Source organism: Anomaloglossus baeobatrachus, chromosome 1 (genome assembly GCF_048569485.1).
Source record: "Anomaloglossus baeobatrachus isolate aAnoBae1 chromosome 1, aAnoBae1.hap1, whole genome shotgun sequence".
NCBI lineage: Eukaryota > Metazoa > Chordata > Amphibia > Anura > Aromobatidae > Anomaloglossus > Anomaloglossus baeobatrachus.
Window position 1 is genome coordinate 705,717,071 of NC_134353.1, and position 20,559 is coordinate 705,737,629.

The window sequence follows — 20,559 nt, forward strand, 5'->3', positions numbered from 1 at the left end:
CATTTATGCAAAAAAAGAATTGCACTTTTGCACCATTTTCCGAGGCCCATAGAGTTTTCATTTTTGGGGATCTGGGGCTCAGTGATGGCTTATTTTTTGTTTTCAGCTGGCATTTTTAATGATACCATTTTTGTGCAGCTGCTACATTTTGGTCACTTATTGCATTTTAAAAAAAAATTCTGGCAACCAAAAAACATAATTTTGGCGTTTGGAATTTTTTTCTTGCCACGGTATGTGCTAATCGAATGGATTTATATTTTGAGATGGAATTTCTGAACACGGCGATACCAAATATGTGTATATTTTTTTAACTGTTTTATTTTCAATGGGTAAAATGTGGGGTGATTTTGAAGTTTTTGTTTTTTTTATTTTTTCATATTTTTAAAACTTTTTTTTTTTTTAATTTTTTTATTTTTTTTATTTTACTAGTTCCTTTCAGGAACTTTATGGATCCACTGTCTGATCGCTTGTGCATTTTTGTTGATCAGAGCTCTGATCTGCAAAAATGCACTGTTCCTTTAAGAACCTCCGCTCTGTCGGCTCTTACAGGAATCACATGACCCGTTGCTACCATGGCAACCATTGGCTCCCCGTGATTGTGTTGCAGGGCCTCCAATTGTGGCAGGGAACGGTGCGATCTCCACTGTGGCCATTTAAATCACGCTATCACATTTTGACTGCGTGATCTAAGTGGCAAGCAGGCACTGGTGGATCGCGGATCCACCTGCGCCGGTTAGCCCCACATGTCGGCTGTTCAAATCAGCAGGGGCATGTTCAGGGATCACCACCGGCTCACCACAGCAGGTGGCGGTGATTACCGCGATACGACCAAGGACGTACAATTACATCCTTGGTCGTAAAGGGGTTATAGAGAATTTGTCAGCATGACTTCACACCACAAGTTATTTATATGTGCAAGTTGCACTTTCAAAAAACAAGTCCAATAATACCTTTGCATGGGCAGTCCATTCCCGTTACTGTGAAATCAGCATTTAAATTGATATGCAAATGAGACTGTAGATCTGAAGCCTCTGTCACTCCAGCTTTATTCCTTGCCCAGCATTGCCTCCTCCTGCCTGAAGTCACACAGCATAAAGGCTGTCAGGCAAGAGGAGGTGGCGTTGGTCAGGGAATAGAGCTAGAGTGACAGCGGCTTCAGATCTACAGCCTCATTTGCATATTAATTCAAGCATTGTTTTCTTTATAATGGAGATATATATATTTCACGTATAGTTTGGGGGTTGAAATCCTGCTGACAGGTTCCCTTTATAAGAAACAAAAATGTTTCAGTTATTGGGGTGCTGCCAGGGCGGTACACAGTTGGCGCTCTCTATACCGCAATCACTCTGTAGTCGCTACTCCTTGACTGATATTCTGCTGAGTAACGAGTATTCTCAGCGGGACGACGCTCAAGGGTCAGTGGCAGTGATTACAGCAAAGCCTAAAATCTAGACAGACGTTTATGTTTAGAATGTAATCTTGAATATTGAATTCACTCTTGGGCTCCATATTTTAAAAAATGGTCTTGGAAAGCTAAAGTCTGTGCATAGGCGGGTAACTAGATTATCTCATGGGTCAGAAAGCTTCTCGTATAATGAAAGCTTGGAAAAGTTGGGCTTGTATATAAGCTTAGATTAAAGACTCCTCTAAGGTGATCTCATTTATATGCATAAATACATGTCTTCAATACAAAGGACTGGCAAATTATTTATTCCTTCCAAGGGCCTGACAGACGACCAGGGGACATGCATTACATGTGGGGGAAGGCAATTCTGGCATCTAAATGGGAAAGGGTTTTTTACAGTTAGAGCATACCACAGTCTAAGTATTTTATCACAAGAGAGGTAGCAGTGGCAGACACTATATCAGCATTTGAAAAGGACTAGATTCTTTAATCACAAAAATAACATTGTGGGTTATAATTAATCTAGCGATAGATACTGAGCTCTGTAAAACCCTGCCCACACCACTGATTGGCAACTTTCTGTGTACACTGTGCATAGGCAGAAAGCTGGCACTCAGTGGTGGGGTGATGTTATTCACAGCCCATTTGAATAAATACATTGCAGCAGGTTTAGTAGTCTTTTAGTCATAATGTGCTGATAAAACACTGATTTTATAAAAAGTATTGCAATCGACCCAGTGAGAGTGCCATCTCTGGAGTCAGGGTCTCGGTCTTTTCTTCTTGCTGTGACAGCCAAAACCTTAACTTTGCTCTGAAATAGTAAGCAGAGGTTATCCACTATCTACGCAGGTTCAAGACATGTTTCTTTGTTACAAAGGCAATAGCTTCATTAAGTCTTATATATTCAGTGTATATTGTAAACTTTGGTGACCAATCCTCTGTTTTTTGTTTTTTTTTTATTCATGCTTTGTTTGTTGTATTTTGCACCATTTACTTTGAAAAATGTGTAAAATACTTTTTGGACCAGATAAGACGGACTGCTAGCTCAATTAAGTATCAGAATATAGGTTGTATTACAGTTTATGGAGCGGGTAGAGGTGGGACAGAACAGAGTGAAAGAGCAAGTCATAAACACACATGGTGCACACACTCTAAGATCGTGCTGCTGCTTACCTGTAAGTGTTTAAAGGGAACCTATCACCATATTTTGACCTCTAAACTACCCCCCTTCCCAGGATCGTCATACTTACCAGCCCCGGGCGTCTGCGTGGCTCCCAGATCTCCCTGTGATCTCCCAGCAGGTATGCTGCACGCCTCCCCTGCATCTGGCTGACACATCAGAACACAGTCACACGTCAGACAGCGCGCGCACACACACGCACACACACGCACACGCGCACACACACTTCACATCATTCCTCCCTGTGATCTCCGGTGGGCGGTCCCAGCAGCTGTGCTTCACGCCGTCGTCCTCTGCCTCCTGCCGACACTCACAGATCCGAATACATACATACATACATACATACATACATACATACATACATACATACATACATACACACACACACACACACACACACACACACACACACACATCAGACGGCATACACGCACACATACGATCTCATACACTCACGATATCGCACATACCGGTACAATCACGCGCACACACTCACAACATCCAGAGATACCACGTGCTTCTGGCCATGTGATCCTCCGGCAGGTCCTGAAAGGCCACTGCAGTGCACAGTATCGCCGTCGAGAAGCAATCGATATCGCTGAATGGGGTGTGTGTGTGTGGAGGCGATCTGTAGTGTATGTGTATGTGATCTGATAATATATATGTGTGTGTGTATGTGTGATCTGATGTGTGTGCACGTGTTCGTTACGCCGCAGGACCTTGATGCGCTCACCTGCTCCGGCTTCTGGTGAGTATGATGGGGGTCTTCTCTCTTCTTTCTTTAGGGGGTGTCCGCTGTCTATAATGAAGTGTCCTGCAGTGTCTTTAACTTTTTTATCGCTGCATGACACTTCATTATTGACAGCCGCTAGGTCTTATTTTCAGGGGATGTCTTAAATATAAGACTCCCTAAAAACTCCTGCCAGGTCTTATTTTCGGGGAATCATGGTATAGCTAGCACCTTAAGCAGCGCCTGTGCTTCATTCTATAAAGGTGCATGTTCTCCTTGACCCCCCCCCCTCCCTGTAGACCCCACAAATAGCTTTATAAAATCTCCCCCCATGTTTGTAAATTGTCCGGTCCGATGGGCGTCCTAACCTGCGCCTCCTGTCCCTCCTTTTGCCCTCCTTCTGTGCTGATTGACATGAATGAATCCTCGGACACCATTCACGTAGGTGAGCAGAATCTCGTGCCTGCGCACACATATTTCCAGCTTGTGTAGGCACACTTTGCTGTGCCCCATTGTGGGCAGAGCTGAAAACGTAGGTGTGCCTGGTTCGCACAGGGAATTTGCCGGTTCACACAGGCACACATATGCTTTTGGCTTTGCCTGCAACACGGTAGAGCTAAGTGTGCCTGCGCGAGCCGGGACTATGGAGATTTTGCCCGCCTACGTGGATGGTGTCTGAGGCGTCATTATCATCAATCAGCACTTGAGTAAGGCGAAAGAAGGGACAGGAGGCGCAGATTAGGATGCCCATCGGACAGGAAAATTTACATATAGGGAGGGAGATATTATAAAGGTATTTGTGAGGTCTACAGGTGGGGGACAGAGGGTAATGTGCACCTTTTATAAAATGCAGCACAGGCGCTGCTTAAGGTGCTAGTTTTAGATCTGATGATATGTTCCCTTTAATCTTACCCCAGAGCAGTATTCACAGCTATACAGCTCAGTACAGCTGTGTGTTGTCCTCCATGCTGCTGCTGATTCTGAGCATGTAGTACAGGAGAGAAGAAATCATCCCTCTGTGCTGTAGATGTGAGGTATCATAGCTATAGTGACCACTCACCCGCTTGCTCAGAATTTTCTAGTTTAGAGTGAAAGCCTGAGAAGGGGAAAATTCATAAAAAAAAATCAGTCCGATAATGGTCAGGACTGGCTTTATTCCTCATGAACACACATGTCCATGTTTTCAGAAAAATACTGGGGGTAGAGCTGGGCTCCACCGCTGGTATAGGGGAGGTGCTTAAGGGAAAAATACTACAATGGTATGACAAATCCCAAGCACACAATCAATGCAAGAGGGTAATGCAAAAAGGTGTATTTATGAAAGGATTACAAGCAAAAAGAAAGCCACTACCAAAAATGCAAAGCCAAGCCGACGTTTCGGCCTATGTTAGGCCTTTGTCAAGGTTTTGCGTTATGGACTGTGGATATAGACGGATTAAACGTCCAAAAAGCGAACCATAGGTAGGGCCTTTTCAAGAGCAACTTGCTGAAGAGCATAGGGAATAGGGACCGGGTCCCAGAGGTGCAGGCAGGAGGCGTGTGGCCACCTTGAAAAACCTTGACAAAGGCCTAACATAGGCCGAAACGTCGGCTTGGCTTTGCATTTTTGGTAGTGGCTTTCTTTTTGCTTGTAATCCTTTAATAAATACACCTTTTTGCATTCCCCTCTTGCATTGATTGTGTGCTTGGGATTTGTCATACCATGTTTTCTGAAAAGTCGCCTGTAATGACAGGTACGTTTTTCTTCTACTGTTTAGAAGTAGCAGCACAGTACTCACTGAATGACGCTCTCCATATTGGCTGAATGTGGTATATGGCTTTACATTTTTCTTCACGCAAGGAGCAGAGTCTTGAGAGAAGCATTCAGGTAGAGGAGGAGGTGGGCCGTGGGGTCGAGCAACGATTAATGCGCAGTGTGGTCCGGCCTGTTGTGATGTATGCAGGAAGCTTCTCCTAGCACTTGGCTCTCCTGCTTTATGTAGGAGAATCACGTCTTGGCCAAAGTGAGTGTGGTGTGCTGGAGGGTGCAGGCAGAAGATGCTGACTAGTACAGCAGGTGCCAGGCTCCAGGCTGTGGCCACAGACTCTGCACTGTAACCAGTTAGAAAGCTGTGATTGTGGCCAGTATTAAGCCTCTCAGACAAAATGTACACAGTCAGTTCTCCCCTTCTCATATGTGCACTGTCTCTATTGTTCCTCCGAGCCCCCTTTCTCTTCTAGAAGCTGTCCTCCTCCCTGGCTTTGGCTTAACATGACCACCGCTCCCTCTGTTCAGCACTGCAGCACCAGACTGTGAAAGGGTTTATCTGAGTCACTTACCTCCTGTCACCACTGTTCCCTGATGATGTCCTGTTTCAGTAGCAGTAAAGACGTGACCGCAGCTTCACTCTCGCCGCCCCACATTATGGGTGCACACAGGTTCTGTCACTACCCTAAATGGAATAGTCATCAAGGCATGGCACTGCTATCACTCACTATGTTTCTATCCCCGCACCATAATGACTATTCGTTTCAGGATGGTGACAGAAGCTGTGGGGCAGCGCTCATGTCACTGATCTTGCTTCTATCACAACCCCCTGATGACATCTTGTTTCAGTAAACGAGGCTGCGAGGACAGAAGTTGTGTGGACAGAAAGGGGCAGCTTGAGAAAAGCTGCGGTCACTTCTACACCCCCGCTACTGAAATCGGACGTCATCAAGGGACATCGGTGATGGAAGCTGTGGTAGGTGACTGCAGCACCGATGTGCTTCCGGGAGGGAAAGGAAGCGTTGTTGTAAGATCTGCTTCACCACCTGATGACCATCTGTTTAGAAATAAAAGTTAGGGAACAGTAGGTATATTTGAATTGAAGCATATTAAAAAAAAAAAGTGGTTAGATTATTAAAGTTAATAGACATACAGTATAAAATTCTCTTAGTTTTGGACAACTCCATTAAGGAAGCTTACAAAGGAGGAGGACTCCCAATTTTTAGAAAAGTTTTGTTTGCTTTTTCTTCTGTCTTTTTGGTATCATTCAATAGGAGCCTTCATTGGTTACATCCAGCCTGTTACATTGCTGTTCTCCAAGCTGTGAATATGTGTCCATTAGTTGACAAGGTCAAATTTTCATCCATTCATAGTAATCCACATATGTTCCTATTAAAGGGAACCTGTCAATGGGATTTACCTTTTAAATAGTTCCTAAGACTCTGTATACCTTTCTACAATTATCAATCTGTGCCTTATGCAAATGTACTTAAAGGGATTTTCCCATCCACAAGGTCCTATGCTAATATATGGTAGGTGTAATAATAACTAATAATATTAGCATTAGCAAATACCTCCAATTAGAAAGGTAGTATAGTTCTTCTTAGGTACCCATGGCTACGACCACTCATATAGTGACGGGTGTCTATGGTTACGACCACAAGCATCTAACTAAGCTGCAATGCCCTGCACATGAGGTGAGAGACATGGCTATATTAGAACTATACTACATTTCTAATTGGAGGTATTTGTTAATAATAATAAGATTATTATTATTATTATTATTATTATTATTCCTATTACATATTGGGATAAGATCTTGTAAATTGTAATACCCTTTTAAATGTCCATTAGGATTCTGCACGTGTCCCGGTAAATTAGGACCAAGACAGACACTTTGTTTGAATACATTATCCACAGGCTTCTTTTCATTTTAATTTCTCACAAAAGAATACAGTGGATTAGGTTTTTGGCTGTAAACATGAAGAACATGAATATGATCTGCAACATGTCGTGAAAGGGGCTCCTCTGTAACTACAACATTAGTTTAGTTCTAAGTAGAGCTGTTGTGAATCAGTTTGCAGGACCTGGTCCTTTGGTGTCATCAGTAATCTGTTGCTTCTGGGGAGAGCCCTGAGGACCATATCCTGGCATATGAGGCTCTACTTTTGATTAGCTGGCCTGTGTGTAACGCCACAAGTATGACATTGCACCAGGCTGGGTAGGGAAAAGAAGAACTGTGGATGCCTGGAGATAGAAGGCAGTTCTCATGGCTCCTGTCCAGCACCCACAGATCACCGATGTGCCCAGTACACTGGGTCCTGCGAATCTGTTCACACCAACTGTAGTTGTAAACAGCATTGCTGGAGATAAAGTTTAAAGGGATATTTCTAGCTCCAAGATCATATCCCAATATGTAGTAGATGTTATAATACAGTGGAACCTTGGTTAACGAGAACAATCCGTTCTGGGACTGTGCTTGTTAACAAAGTAACTCGTTCAGCAAAGCAAGATTTCCCATAGGAAATCATTGCAATGCAGACAATTCGTTTCACAACTTGTTAAATGTCCCATCCTGGTCCCCTATTGTGTCATTCCACACACATGCACAAACTCACACAAACACACACAAACATACAAGCACGCATGCACATATTATGCTCACCTTACCTTCTGTTCGATCGCCGGTCTCCTGGGACTTGCTGTTCGCTAGTACGGGCTGTATATCTGATAACCACCACGACGAGGGAGGAACTTCTGCACCCAGAGCGCTGACATCAAAGGCAGGAGCCGCTTGCCTCTGGTCAGTGCACTGCCTTTGAGTAGCGGTGACAGAGGAAGTTCCTGCTTCGTCGCGATACCTGCCGATACACAGCCTATACTGGCGAACTACAGGACCCAGGAGGCCGGCGATGGAATGGAAGGTACACATATTATGCTCACCTTACCTTCTGTTCCATCGCCAGCCTCCTGGATTCCTCCCTCGTCGCGATGCACCGGCGAACTACAAGAACCATGAGGCCGGCGATGGAACGGAAAGTAAGGTGAGCATAATGCTGTATGTGTGTGTGTGCATGTTTGTTTGTGTGTGTTTGTGCGTGCTTGTGTGTGCTTGTGTGGACTGCAAGAGTGGGTTAGAGTGTGGTGGATGTACGGAACCGGAAGTGTGTGCGGTGAGGATTTTGCTCGTACAGCAAAGCTTTCTTGTAAACCGAGTTACAAATTTACAGAAAGCTTTGCTTGTTAAGCGAGGTTCCACTCTATTAGCTAATGTCTCCAATTAGAAACGTAGTATAGTTCTCCTGATATAGCCATATCTCTTACCTCATGTGCAGGGCATTGCAGCTTAGGTATCCATGGTTATGACGACTCATATAGTGACAGTTTGTTAGTTGTGGTCATGACATGACACATCAGGTCAGAGACATGGCTATATCAGGAGAATTATACTTCATTTCTAATTGGAGGTATTTGATGATATTATTATTATTATTCCACCTACTACATATTGGGATAGGATCTTGAAGATGGGAATTACCCCTTCTTTTTTTTTAATCAGGTTTTTATTAACCACCAAAACACATAACAGTCCATTTCCCCGCACAAACAATACTGAGAAGAGAATAAGACCGTCTTTGATTACAAAAACAGGGAATTACTCTTTAATCTTTGATCTGGTCAAGATGCTGGCTAATCTAGAAGACATCCAGTGTAAGCACCACACCATACGTTCTGACATTTGTAAATGTTACAAGAGAGAGATGGTGTATGGAGTATGGCCATACTTTGCCAGCAAATGCATGTGGTATGGGGGCACGCACCCTCTCCTGCCGGAGCACTGAATAGAGATGAGACATTGGCATTAGACGCCACCTGCCGCAGACCTGGCAGAGTCACATTCCAGAAGAGTGGGTCAGTGCTGACAATGCAGATCCTGTTCTGGACCGCTGACATGTGCTATATATATATAGCCTGTGAATCATGCAGTCTATGGGAACTAATCTTTGGCAGAAAGTCAACGTAATATAATCACAAGCTGGTTCAACCAAGCACAAAGATTATCTAAACGTCCCAATATTCTTTTATGCAGTTCCCAATTTCACCACTAGATGGTAATAAATGGCTTGGGATCTGTGTGAAGCACTACTAACAGCACTCAAGATGTTAATTCCCGGACAGATCATAATGGTGCAGAAAAGGTGACTCATAACAAGCAAATATGTTTAGAAGGGATATTGTTTTGCTAGACTTAAAGTTACAGAGACGCAGTAACTAGATCAGTGGGTTAATGACTGTGTTTTATCACCAGCAATGCTGGTTACAGCCGTGCTCTGAAGACGACTTCACAGGATGATTTCATGACATGTTTTGGATCATATTGCCATATCCTATCCACCGCCCTTAACTTGAGAACGGCGGCAGCTATAGGCATAGAAGTGGTGTCTAGGTATAGTAAAGTAGCCATACACTACGCAATGAAACCACCTATAGCGCCACCTGGTGGAAAATAACGGAGTTAGCATTTTTATCTTGAAAATGGAACGAGATAGAGGAAAAAAAGTGAATTACAAAGTTGTAGGGCATCATCAATTCAATACGAATCGACACCTTGCATACAGAAATGCTATGATATGAAACCCATGACCTCCCCAAAACATTGAATGCTGGTCACGCATATGGTGCTCATTTAACTTTGAAGCTCAAAGTGGCCACCGTCAGCTGCAATGCACATCTGGACTCTGTACAGCATACTGTATCTTGCTGCACGTTGTGCAATATGGTAGGTGACCCGTTTGCACAAGCATTTGTGATACGTCGTCAGAGGTACTGCAATGTTGATGGAGGGGTCGCATACACCTGCTGTTTGATGTGACCTCACAGAAAGATGTCCAATGGGGTCAGGTCAGGTGAGCGTGGAGGCCACTCTACACAGCCACTATACCCAATGACTTGTAGGAAGGTCTCCATGAGGTATCGCTTCACGTCTGCAGCCTTGTGAGTTTTACTCATTGTAATCATAGCATTTCTGTATGCAAGGTGTCGATTCGTGACTTGATGATGCCCTAGAACTTTGTAATTCACTTTTTTTTTCTCTATCTTGTTCCGTTTTCGAGATAAAAATGTTAACGTTGTTTTCCACCAGGTGGCGCTATAGGTGGTTTAATTGTGTATCGCATGGATACTTTACTATACCTAGACCAGTGGTGGGAAACCTCCGGCCCGAGGGCCGTATACGGCCCACCATACCCTTTTATGCGACCCCCGGGCAGATTCCCGGGGGCAGCAGTGCTCGAGCCGCCACCGCCATCTTGTGGGCCGCCGGCTTTTTAAATCTGCACATGTGCTGCTGTGCTTACCAATACATTCTCCCGCTGCCCAGTACCAGCGCGAGAGGACTTACTCTGAGCTGCGGGCCCGCCCCCCGGCCCTCTGAGCTGCGGGCCCGCCCCCCGGCCCTCTGAGCTGCGGGCCCAGCCCTCTGAGCTGCGGGCCCGGCCCTCTGAGCTGCGGGCCCGGCCCTCCGGCCCTCTGAGCTGCGGGCCCGGCCCCCCAAGCTGCGGGCCCGGCCCACGGAGCTGCGTGTCCGGTGCCTGCTCTCCGGTGCTGTGAGTCTGGCGCTGCTGTGTCCAGCGCCAGCCCTCTGCTGCTGTGTGCCCTGTCCAGTGCTTTGTGGCCCCCCTCCCCTCAGTGCTGTGTGCCCCCTAATGCTGTGTATCACCCCAGGTTTGTGTGTCCCTCCCCCCCCCCACTGATGTCAGGGCTCCGCAAGTGATATCTGTGCCCCCCCAGTGGTGCCTGCGCCCCAGCCCCTCTTGTGTGGTGCCTGCGCCCCAGCCCCTCTTGTGTGGTGCCTGCGCCCCAGCCCCTCTTGTGTGGTGCCTGCGCCCCAGCCCCTCTTGTGTGGTGCCTGCGCCCCAGCCCCTCTTGTGTGGTGCCTGCGCCCCAGCCCCTCTTGTGTGGTGCCTGCGCCCCAGCCCCTCTTGTGTGGTGCCTGCGCCCCAGCCCCTCTTGTGTGGTGCCTGCGCCCCAGCCCCTCTTGTGTGGTGCCTGCATATACATGTCCCCAGCCCGTTGTGTGATGCATGTTACCCCAGTGTCTCCTGTGATGTATATACAGCAGTTCCAGTGTCTCCTTTGTGTTATATGTGCCTCCAGTGTCTCCTGTGATGTATATACAGCATTTATTATGTGATGTATATGATTTACCAATCTTATCACAAAGAGTTGACTGTGCTCCTGACCCAGACAAAAATGAAAAAGCAGCTTTGAGAAGAAACATGATTAGTATCATCAAACATCACAGCCGCACCAAAGAGAAGCCGCTCCGGCCATCATAGTAGGGATACGTTAATTAATTGTTTGACCAAATATAGCAGGGTCATTTTCACATTGATCATTGATCATTTTGTGCGGCCCCCAAAGGTTGGTAGAAATTTCCAAATGGCCCCCGGCTGAAAAAAGGTTCCCCACCCCTGACCTAGACACTACTACTATGTCTATAACTGCCGCCGTTCTCTAGTTAATTGCGGATGACAGGATATGGGTGGACACAGTGTGTGTGTGTGTGTGTGTGTGTGTGTGTATATATATATATATATATATGTATATATATATATATATATATATATATATATATATATATATATATATATATATATATATAAAATGGCAATATGATCCAAAACATGTCATGAAATCGTCCTGTGTAGTCGTCTTCAGCCCACGGCTGTAACCAGCACAGCTGGATATGGGTGGACACACTGTATAGCAACCCCCCTGAGGAATCATTAAGAGGAAACGCGTTGGGAATAACTGGACACAGTACCTCCAGTGAGATAGATAGATAGATAGATATAATATATATATTTATTTATATTAAAACTGCAATTTTCTATTCCCATTAATCCTGAGTATTCCTTTTTTTGTTTCATTTTTTTAATTTTATTTTCTTATTTTTTATTTTTTTTTTACTTTTTTCATAATTTTAGGTACCAAAAGTAAAATAACTTTCCCATATTTCCTTTACTTGAAGTATAGCAAGAAATTTTGAGGAGTGACACGACGAAAGCCGCCCAAAGACAGATGTCAGTGTGACTACAAATAATGTAACAATCGGAGTTCCTAATTGTTAGCCTCCCATTCAGACAACGGTGGTTCTGACTTCTCAAGCAGATTTGCACAGTCTCTTGCCAGCATATTAATACCCACACATATAATTAGAGACTCTATTTTCACCCGCTCCTTGGATATTATTTATCCGTCCCACCCTGATCATCTGCATGCTTTGAATGTCTGGCATACTATTGGCGTGCATAAGCATGTCTTGCACATGTCAGACTTTATAAGCAGAGGCAGTAGATGCTTCATTGCTGCCCTCCAGGTATTTGTCACAACCCCCGATCTAAGGTATTTCTAAGTCCTCGGTGGTAATCCCAGGTGTGCCGAAGTCTCCTTAGTCGAATGAAGTCAAACAAGATATCCAATATCTTGTTGGGGTCACATTTCAGGCGTTCCCTACACGGTGCAGGACTCTTCCTAAACTCTGACTGCTCAGTATTCTTAATGGCAGCATTATCAAGCTGTCTATACATAAGGAAGGCTGTCATGCACACACATCCTGCAGAGGCTTGTATGTCACCAGCGGTGCTGGCTTCTTAGAAAGTAGGTCATGGTCTCTCCACTTGACTATTAATTAACCTGCCTCCTGCCAGAAGGGCAGCCATAAAGCAAAACTCCAGATAAATATTGTTATTGTGTATATTAGTTCACTTATTACATGTTTTCTCGCCAAAATAGGCTGTGATACATGGTTAGATTTGGATGGTGACGCTAGAGAATGTAAAAGGGGTGGGTGTTTTAATACAAGAACAAACAGGTTCTATGTAGGCATTAGATAACTGGCAGCTGAATGATCTTTTGGCTGTCAGCACAGGTTTCCCTATATAAGCATAAAGAGCATATTATTTTAATGGAGCAAAAGAGATGAATTCCACTTATATCCCAAAGAAACAAGGGGCATGTTCCATCGTGGTGCCCCTTTCCATGACTACCTACTGTTGGGTCTCCAAGGCCCCTTAAGACATTGAATTCCCTGCAAACCTCCCTTCTTATAGACATCTGAGGGGTGTAGGGCTGGATTGCAGAAGAAAGGTTCTCTAATGTAATTTTATACAGATTATGTAATTTCTCCTTTAGAGAAAATCGGTCACCTCTCCTGACATGTTAGTTTTAGTAACGACTTGTATTTTGAAGCACCTTTTCTCACACTGCATCATTCCTCTCTAGTTCTTCCTGATTGTTTATAAATAGACAATTGGGTGGTGCTTTTTGTAGAAGGGGGTGTGACCTTACAATCTGCATACCCTTTCTGTGATTGGTTGGCTACAGACTGCGTTCGGACATGCCTCCAAGTGGTAAAGGGAACCTGTCAGTGGATTCATGCCACACAAAATACAGGCAGCATGAATTAGAGCCGCCAGCATTTCAGAGGAAATATAGTTAGAGGATCCGTCCATAGACAAGAGTAAAATGGCACTGCTGCAGGAGATTGACCGGTCTGTCACACAGCTATAGACAAAAAGACTGACGGCACTCACCAAACTGAGGTGTGAATAGGTGCATAACTGAACATGACATACAATACAAAAAAATACATTTTCCTTAGCAGTAATGCAGGTCAATGTTCACACATTCATGGTTTCCATACTTTAGCATTATCAGAGTGCAAACTGTCTTTTTTTTGTATTTTATCTCACACAGCTATAGACCTGTCGATCACCCCTAACTACATTTTATCTGAAATACCAAACCATTAAAGGGTAACACATACTTGGCAGCAATCACGCAGCCAGGCTCAAATTCATGTTGCCTGTGGTTTGGGCACCATGAGTCACCTAACAGGTTTCCTTTAATAAATTCTTCCATTTCTAAAACAAATTCCAAAGAACAACACAAAGTGGCGTACTAATAATAGTTTATTATTGTATGGACAGGAATTATTAACATCAAAGTGTAATGCCATTTATTTCAGTATAATAGACCACTGCCTGTTTACACGCCTGCCTTACAGTATTATTTATGGGCCAAAATAATCCTCGTTACAATTATTTTCTGCAGAAACTAGAAGCCAAATCTCTTATTAAGCTGAACTTCACAAAGAATCAAGATGGTAAGTTGTCTTTAATGTGTCTTATTTCAGCAGGTCAAATGTCGCGGGCGGAGGAGGGGACGCTGCGCTCTCCCACTGCTCGGCTGCCGCTGCTGCTGCGGCTGCTGCTGCTCGGTGGCTCGAGCGATGGGCCGGATCCCGGGGACTCGAGCGGCGCTCCTCGCCCGTGAGTGAAAGGGGGTGGTTTAGTTTAGGGATATTGTCCGTGACGCCACCCACGGTTGTGATTTTGGTGACACCACCGCTGCTCTAGACGGGGATCCCGGGAGCGGTGACAGGGAGCAGCTTGGTTGTTAGTTCTCCCCTCCGTGGGTAGGGGGTTGGTTGTCCCGGGGCCCGGTGATGGGGTAGGGATGGATGGCAGGCAGGTTACGGGGCCTGGTGAGGTGCAGGGTCGCGGGGGCAGCGCTGTGCCGCACGGCACGGTGGTACTCACTCAGCCAATGATGAGAACACAGTTCTCGGTAAAACACACGGCTGGATGGACGGGTTCCACAGACGGCTGCGGTGTTGTTGCTCCCGGCAGGTTAGTGGTGACTGCCTTTCCCTGCACCTAAGTTGTTTGTACGGTTCCAATGGGTTACCACCGGTAACCCACTCCCCGGCTTGGATATGGGCCGGAGGAGCCCCTTTTGCCGGCAGGCGCTGGCCCTGAGAAACGGTTGCCTTGGCGGTGGCGGTGTCTCCCTCTGTTGGTTGGACTGTTGTTTTCTGTCGGGACTTGACTGTTTGGAAACCCAGGAGGTCCCCTTCACTAACGGATTCGGCAAATTCACGGCGACTCCTAGCCTTGCCGGGGTCCGAAAAGCCCCTGCCAGATGGTGCTGGCTTCTCTTCGTGTACTGGTCCGGTACCGCCGGGCCACCGCCCGTCCACAGTCCTTACGGTAGATTCCAATCGGCCACTCCTGCAGACGGTCACCACCGTCTGCCAACCTTGCTGATCTGTCCGGGCCACACACCCGGACCAACTTCAGGCTGCTCCTTTGCTACTTTCCTCCTTCCACTTTCACTTCCTAAACTCATCTGCCTGGTTTTCCCGCCTCCAGGACTGTGAACTCCTCGGTGGGCGGGACCAACCGCCTGGCCCACCCCCTGGTGTGGACATCAGCCTCTGGAGGAAGGCAACAAGGGTTTTGTGTCTGACTTCGGTGTGCCTGCTGGGAGTATGGGGTGTTGTGGGTGTTGTTCTCTGTGGCCCCTGGCTTGTCCAGGGCACCACACAAACATTGGCACATAATTTGTTACAGCCATATACGTGTAACACTAAGAAGCTGATAGTTTCTACTTAAAGAAAAGCTGGCAGTATAATTCTGTAATGTAAAGACATGGCTGTAAAACTGATTAAATTGATACCTCTGGTGGTGAAATCCCCTTTGTTCTTCTTTAATCACTATTTGAATGTTTTCTGATCATTAGATTTCGGTGCACAAGGGCCGGACTGTACACTGGTCTTCTCCTCCCTGTCTGTGATTCCCCAACTTTCCGCCTGCCTCCTGTATTTTAAATCTCAGAAGTGACCTGTCATTCACAGACCAGAGGCAGGACAGGGGCCGGGGAATCACAGACAGGGAGAAGTCCCAATGCACAGTCTGGCCTCTATGCACCGAAATCTAATCAGAAAACGTCAAATGGTGAGTAAAGCAGAACAGCGAAACAAATTTCTTCAAAATTTATCAATTTAATCAGTATTAAAAGCATGTCTATACATTGCATTATAAAATCATGCTCACAGGTTCTCTTTCATGTTCATTCCATACAACTTTTTTCTTTTCTACTTGCATATTTACTAGAGGGATTAAATTAGGTGTCTCTTTTTCCTAACTGATTTGCATGTGCTCTGATTACAGGTGAAATGTGTCCATGGGTTACTAATGTCACCACAACACAAATTCTGTTCTTCCCACACCATTCTTGTAGAAATATTTAGGAGTCAAATATCTTGATCTCTTTTATCAGTATACATAGGAGGACATAAAGCACAAATAAAAGTATGCTGCAAAATACTTTGCACACCAACAGTGTTCCCTGGGCAGTCATGGTTATAGCGGCTTTTCCTAAAAATTGGGGTGATTTTTAAACGCTACCAAATCCATTGTCACGAAATGTTAACCACATGCGTGATTATAAATATGTTACAATACTTTATCTGGAGCATCATTTATTTCTCCTAAGAGGAGCGGGCCGCATGTGTTTCTATGTACATGCACGCTCATCTTCAGAGAGCGGCAGGCTGTGCTGGGTGATCTCATGCCAGACTCGCACTCTTCTGACATGAGCGGGCCACATGCACGCTCACCATACTGACCCGTAGACCCTTGCACGGCTTTCCCTGCCCACTGGCCGTCCTGGCTCCTGTGATTGGTTGCAGTCAGCTGACACGCAGCCACTCAAGATGGGGGCGCGTCTAACTTCAACCAATTACACGCGCCGGTGGGCAGGGATGGTAGTGAATAGTCAATTGTCGGCTCCGGAAGGGAAAGCGTCACCCGGAAGGAGTTTGCCGCCATGACCTCGCCTCTGTGAGTAGACCGTGCGCTCCTACACCCCTATCCCTTTCACCAACATTTTTAATCTCCGGATTCTGGTCCCCATAGATTCTATTTGAGTACTGATCCGATCCGGATTCCGGGGTTTGTTTGTTTTTTTTTTAATTGAGCAGGGACCCGCCAGGCTGCCAGTCCCGTTTTTTTTTTTTTTTTTTTGTGAAGTCGAGCAGCTCTAATCCTTATGTTCTCTGAAAAAGAGCTTCTGCCAGACTCTTCTGGCAGCCTCTTATTTCCTCGCCAACAAAAGGCTTGCCACTGAAAGGTCAACATCTGCATCAGTCTGTTCTCCATCAACATATGTTGTTGGAAAGTAGGGAGGACCTATACACATTAGACTGGTGACCAATATCAGTCGCTTTGGCTTAGTTTAGTCTGTGTATGGGGGCTTGAAGGAAATATGTCACCAGGTTTTTGCAATCTCATCTGAGAGCAGAACAGTGTAGAAATAGAGACCCTGATTCCAGTGATGTCACTTAGTTTACTGGGTGCAGCAGTTTTGACACAATCAGAGTTCTTAGATGTAGCAGAGCTCAGAAAGTTAACCCCTCCCACACCACAGGTCTCTATACACATTGTCTATTGACACTGAGCTGCTAATCACAGAAGGGGGCGTGATCGGTCTAGCAGGCACATGAAACCTGTTCTGGGCAGTGATAATCTCCAGGTGATAAAACATTTGTTGTAAGCACACAGCCTGGTAAGTGACACATATCTGAATTCAGTATTTTAGCTGCTATCTCCTACTTTCTTCAGATTACATAGCAACTCCAGTTCAATGTGTCTAACAGATTTCTGTAAAATGTCACATTGTGTAGTACTTTCTTATTACATACACTCTTTTTTTTTTTTTTTTATAGGGAAGTATCACTGCCCGGTGCTGTTCTCTGTTTTTACCAATAATTCCCACATCGTGGCTATTAGCCAGACAGGAAATGTCTTCTCATATGACGTAAGTGCAAGCTCTTACTATACCTTGTAGTTAATGTGCAACTACTGTACTAAGATCTAGACTCTCCGGTTTGCACAGAGTAGTATTAATATATAGTATACATGCTCATAAAGGTATGCTTCACACAGTTCGCTTTAATAGACCTATCAGTGTACAACCCCTGCCATAAAATTAACTCTGTAATTTCCCCACCCAGGCTGTTGAACAATTAAATATTAAACCGAAGAGTTATAAAGACCTGCTAACTGATGAACCTTTCACCCGCCAAGACATTATAACTCTGCAGGTAGGAACTTGCATTATCCAGTTCTGTGGGGGCATTGAGCTGTAAAAATGTATAAATATTTGCTGGAAGTTAAAAAAAAAATAAAAAAAAATAAAGCACATATACGTCAGGAGAAAATAGGTGTATTGTATTGTGGATGGATATTGGTCCATACTATCGGCCGCATCAGCTATATTGTCCCCTAGAAGTACGAAATAATACTGACATGGGAGAACATAGTTCAGTACTTTGCATCCAATGGTGTGTGTGTGTGTGTGTGTACTACTGACAAAAAATTAGGGATATTTGGCTTTCGGGTGAAATTTATGTAAAATATATAAAAAGTTCAGTCTATAGTAATTTTTCATCATTAAAGTAGGGCATTTAAGTAGAAACGTGCAATGGTGATTTCCTCATCTCTAATAATTTATTGCAACAAAAACCAACAACAGTGATCGTTGTACCCCCCCAAAAATGTCAATGGCTCGATAACTTGTCATGTGGCCGTGAGCATCAATTACAGCTTGACGACGACTCATTCTGCTCACATGTTGAGTTATTGTCTGCTGAGGCATGGTGTCCCATTCTTCTTGAAGGGTGGCCGACAGGTCATTGAAGTTTTGAAATACAAAGTTACAAGACTCTACACGGTGATTCAACTGATCACATAGGTTTTCTATGGGATTCAGGTCTGGAGAAAGTGCAGACCGCTCCATTGAGGTACCACAGTCTCCAGAAGTCCTTCCTTAATGATGTAACATTGATGAGCTGGAGTGTTGTTGTCCCATGAAGATGAAATTGTGTCTCTACATGAACAACACAGGCATAATGAGTGGATGAATGTTATTCAAGAAGTAGGTGTTTGTCACTGTACCATTCACAAAGTGTAGGGTAGTTCTGTACTGACAAGACACACCAGCCCACACTGTAACACCACCACCAAAGGCTCGTCTAATGACAACAGTGGCTGATGCATAACACTCTCCATCAATGGTAGCTATAACTTCTGCTCAGTGTGACCGGACTTTCATCAGTGAACAGCACTGAGGCCCATTGATCCCTCGTCCAGCAAGACGATGATGCCTGTGCCTGGTGGAGTGATCATGTACCCTTGCAAGTCATTGAGCACGCAGAAACGTTTGTGAATGGTCTGACTTTAAACTTGGGTGTTTCTCAGCTTCCTTAAATGTGCCTGGAGTTCTGTGGCATTCATCATCTAGTTTAAGGGTATTGTTCCTAAAGAATCGGTCATCAGTGTGTGATGTGGCCAAACGACGTCCACGTCTATGCCTTTCTGTGAGGCTGCTTTCACATTGTGTTTTTACCCATGTTCACTGGTCCTGTCGGGACACCCGACCAAACCCACCCGCAAAACGTGTTTCGGACGCCGACAGGGTCATTGATTATAATGGAGCAGACTGAGTCAGTGTGTGCTCTGTCTTGCACCATTTTCGGGCATATACGTTTTCTGCAGGCGGACACCCGAATGTAGTCTACTATGTTCAGGTGTCCACCTGCAGAAAATGTATATGCCCGAAAATGGTGCAAGACAGAGCACTCCATCTGCTCCATTATAGTCAATGGCCCCGTCGGCGTATGCGTCCGATACACGTTTTGCTGGGGGGAGGAGGGGGGTTCAGACAGATGCCCCGACAGGTCAGTGAACGTAGGTAAAAACGCAATGTGAAAGCAGCCTAACTCTTCCACTCTGTATCTAAACTCAGTGGTCATTGTCCTGTTGAAAAATAAATGATGATCCAATTAAGCGCAAACCAGATGGAATAGCATGCCACTGCAAGATGGACAATGACCCCAAACACACCTCCAGGCTGTGTAAGGGCTATTTGACTAAGAAGGAGGGTGATGGGGTGCTACGCCAGATGACCTGGCCTCCACAGTCACCAGACCTGAACCCAATCAAGATGCTTTGGGGTGAGCTGGACCGCAGAGTGAAGGCAAAAGGGCCAACAAGTGCTAATCATCTCTGGGAACGCCTTCAAGACTGTTGGAAAACCATTTCCGGTGACTACCTCTTGAAGCTCATCAAGAGAATGCCAAGAGTGTGCAAAGTACTAATGAAAGCAAAAGGTGGCTACTTTGAAGAACCTAGAATATAAGACATATTTTCAGTTGTTTCACACTTTTAAGTATTTCTTTCCACATGTTTTAATTCATAGTTTTGATGCCTTCAATGTGAATCTACAATTTTCAGAGTCCTGAAAATAAAGAAAACTCTTTGAATGAGTTGTGTCCAAACTTTTGGTCTGTACTGTATATATACTTTAAATGGATGTGTATCAGGGCTTGTTTTTTGGATGTGGAGATGACATTTTTTTATTCATACCCATTTGGGGTGCATATTATGTTTTGATCGGTTTTAAAACAAAAAGTGAAGCAACCTTTTTTTTTCTGCTCTGTTTTTATTGTTGTATTTAAATAACATTATAGTTGATAGATCTGATCTTACTTTTATAGATGTGATACCAAATATGTTTCTTTTATTTATTTTTCAACTGGCAAATAGGGGTTGTTTTAATTTTTAAAATGTTAAAACAAATGTTATTTT

At 44.8% G+C, this 20,559-nt stretch overlaps 1 protein-coding gene across 1 annotated transcript in view; it reads left to right on the top strand.

Moving 5' to 3' along the window:
• The window catches only part of PPIL2 (peptidylprolyl isomerase like 2), a 92,258-nt gene that overhangs the window by 34,976 nt on the left and 36,723 nt on the right, over positions 1 to 20,559 (top strand). The window contains exons 6-8 of the mRNA XM_075321167.1: positions 14,180 to 14,231; positions 17,637 to 17,728; positions 17,925 to 18,014. Coding sequence (XP_075177282.1) covers positions 14,180 to 14,231; positions 17,637 to 17,728; positions 17,925 to 18,014 — 234 coding nt within the window. The remainder of the gene's footprint in view (positions 1 to 14,179; positions 14,232 to 17,636; positions 17,729 to 17,924; positions 18,015 to 20,559) is intronic.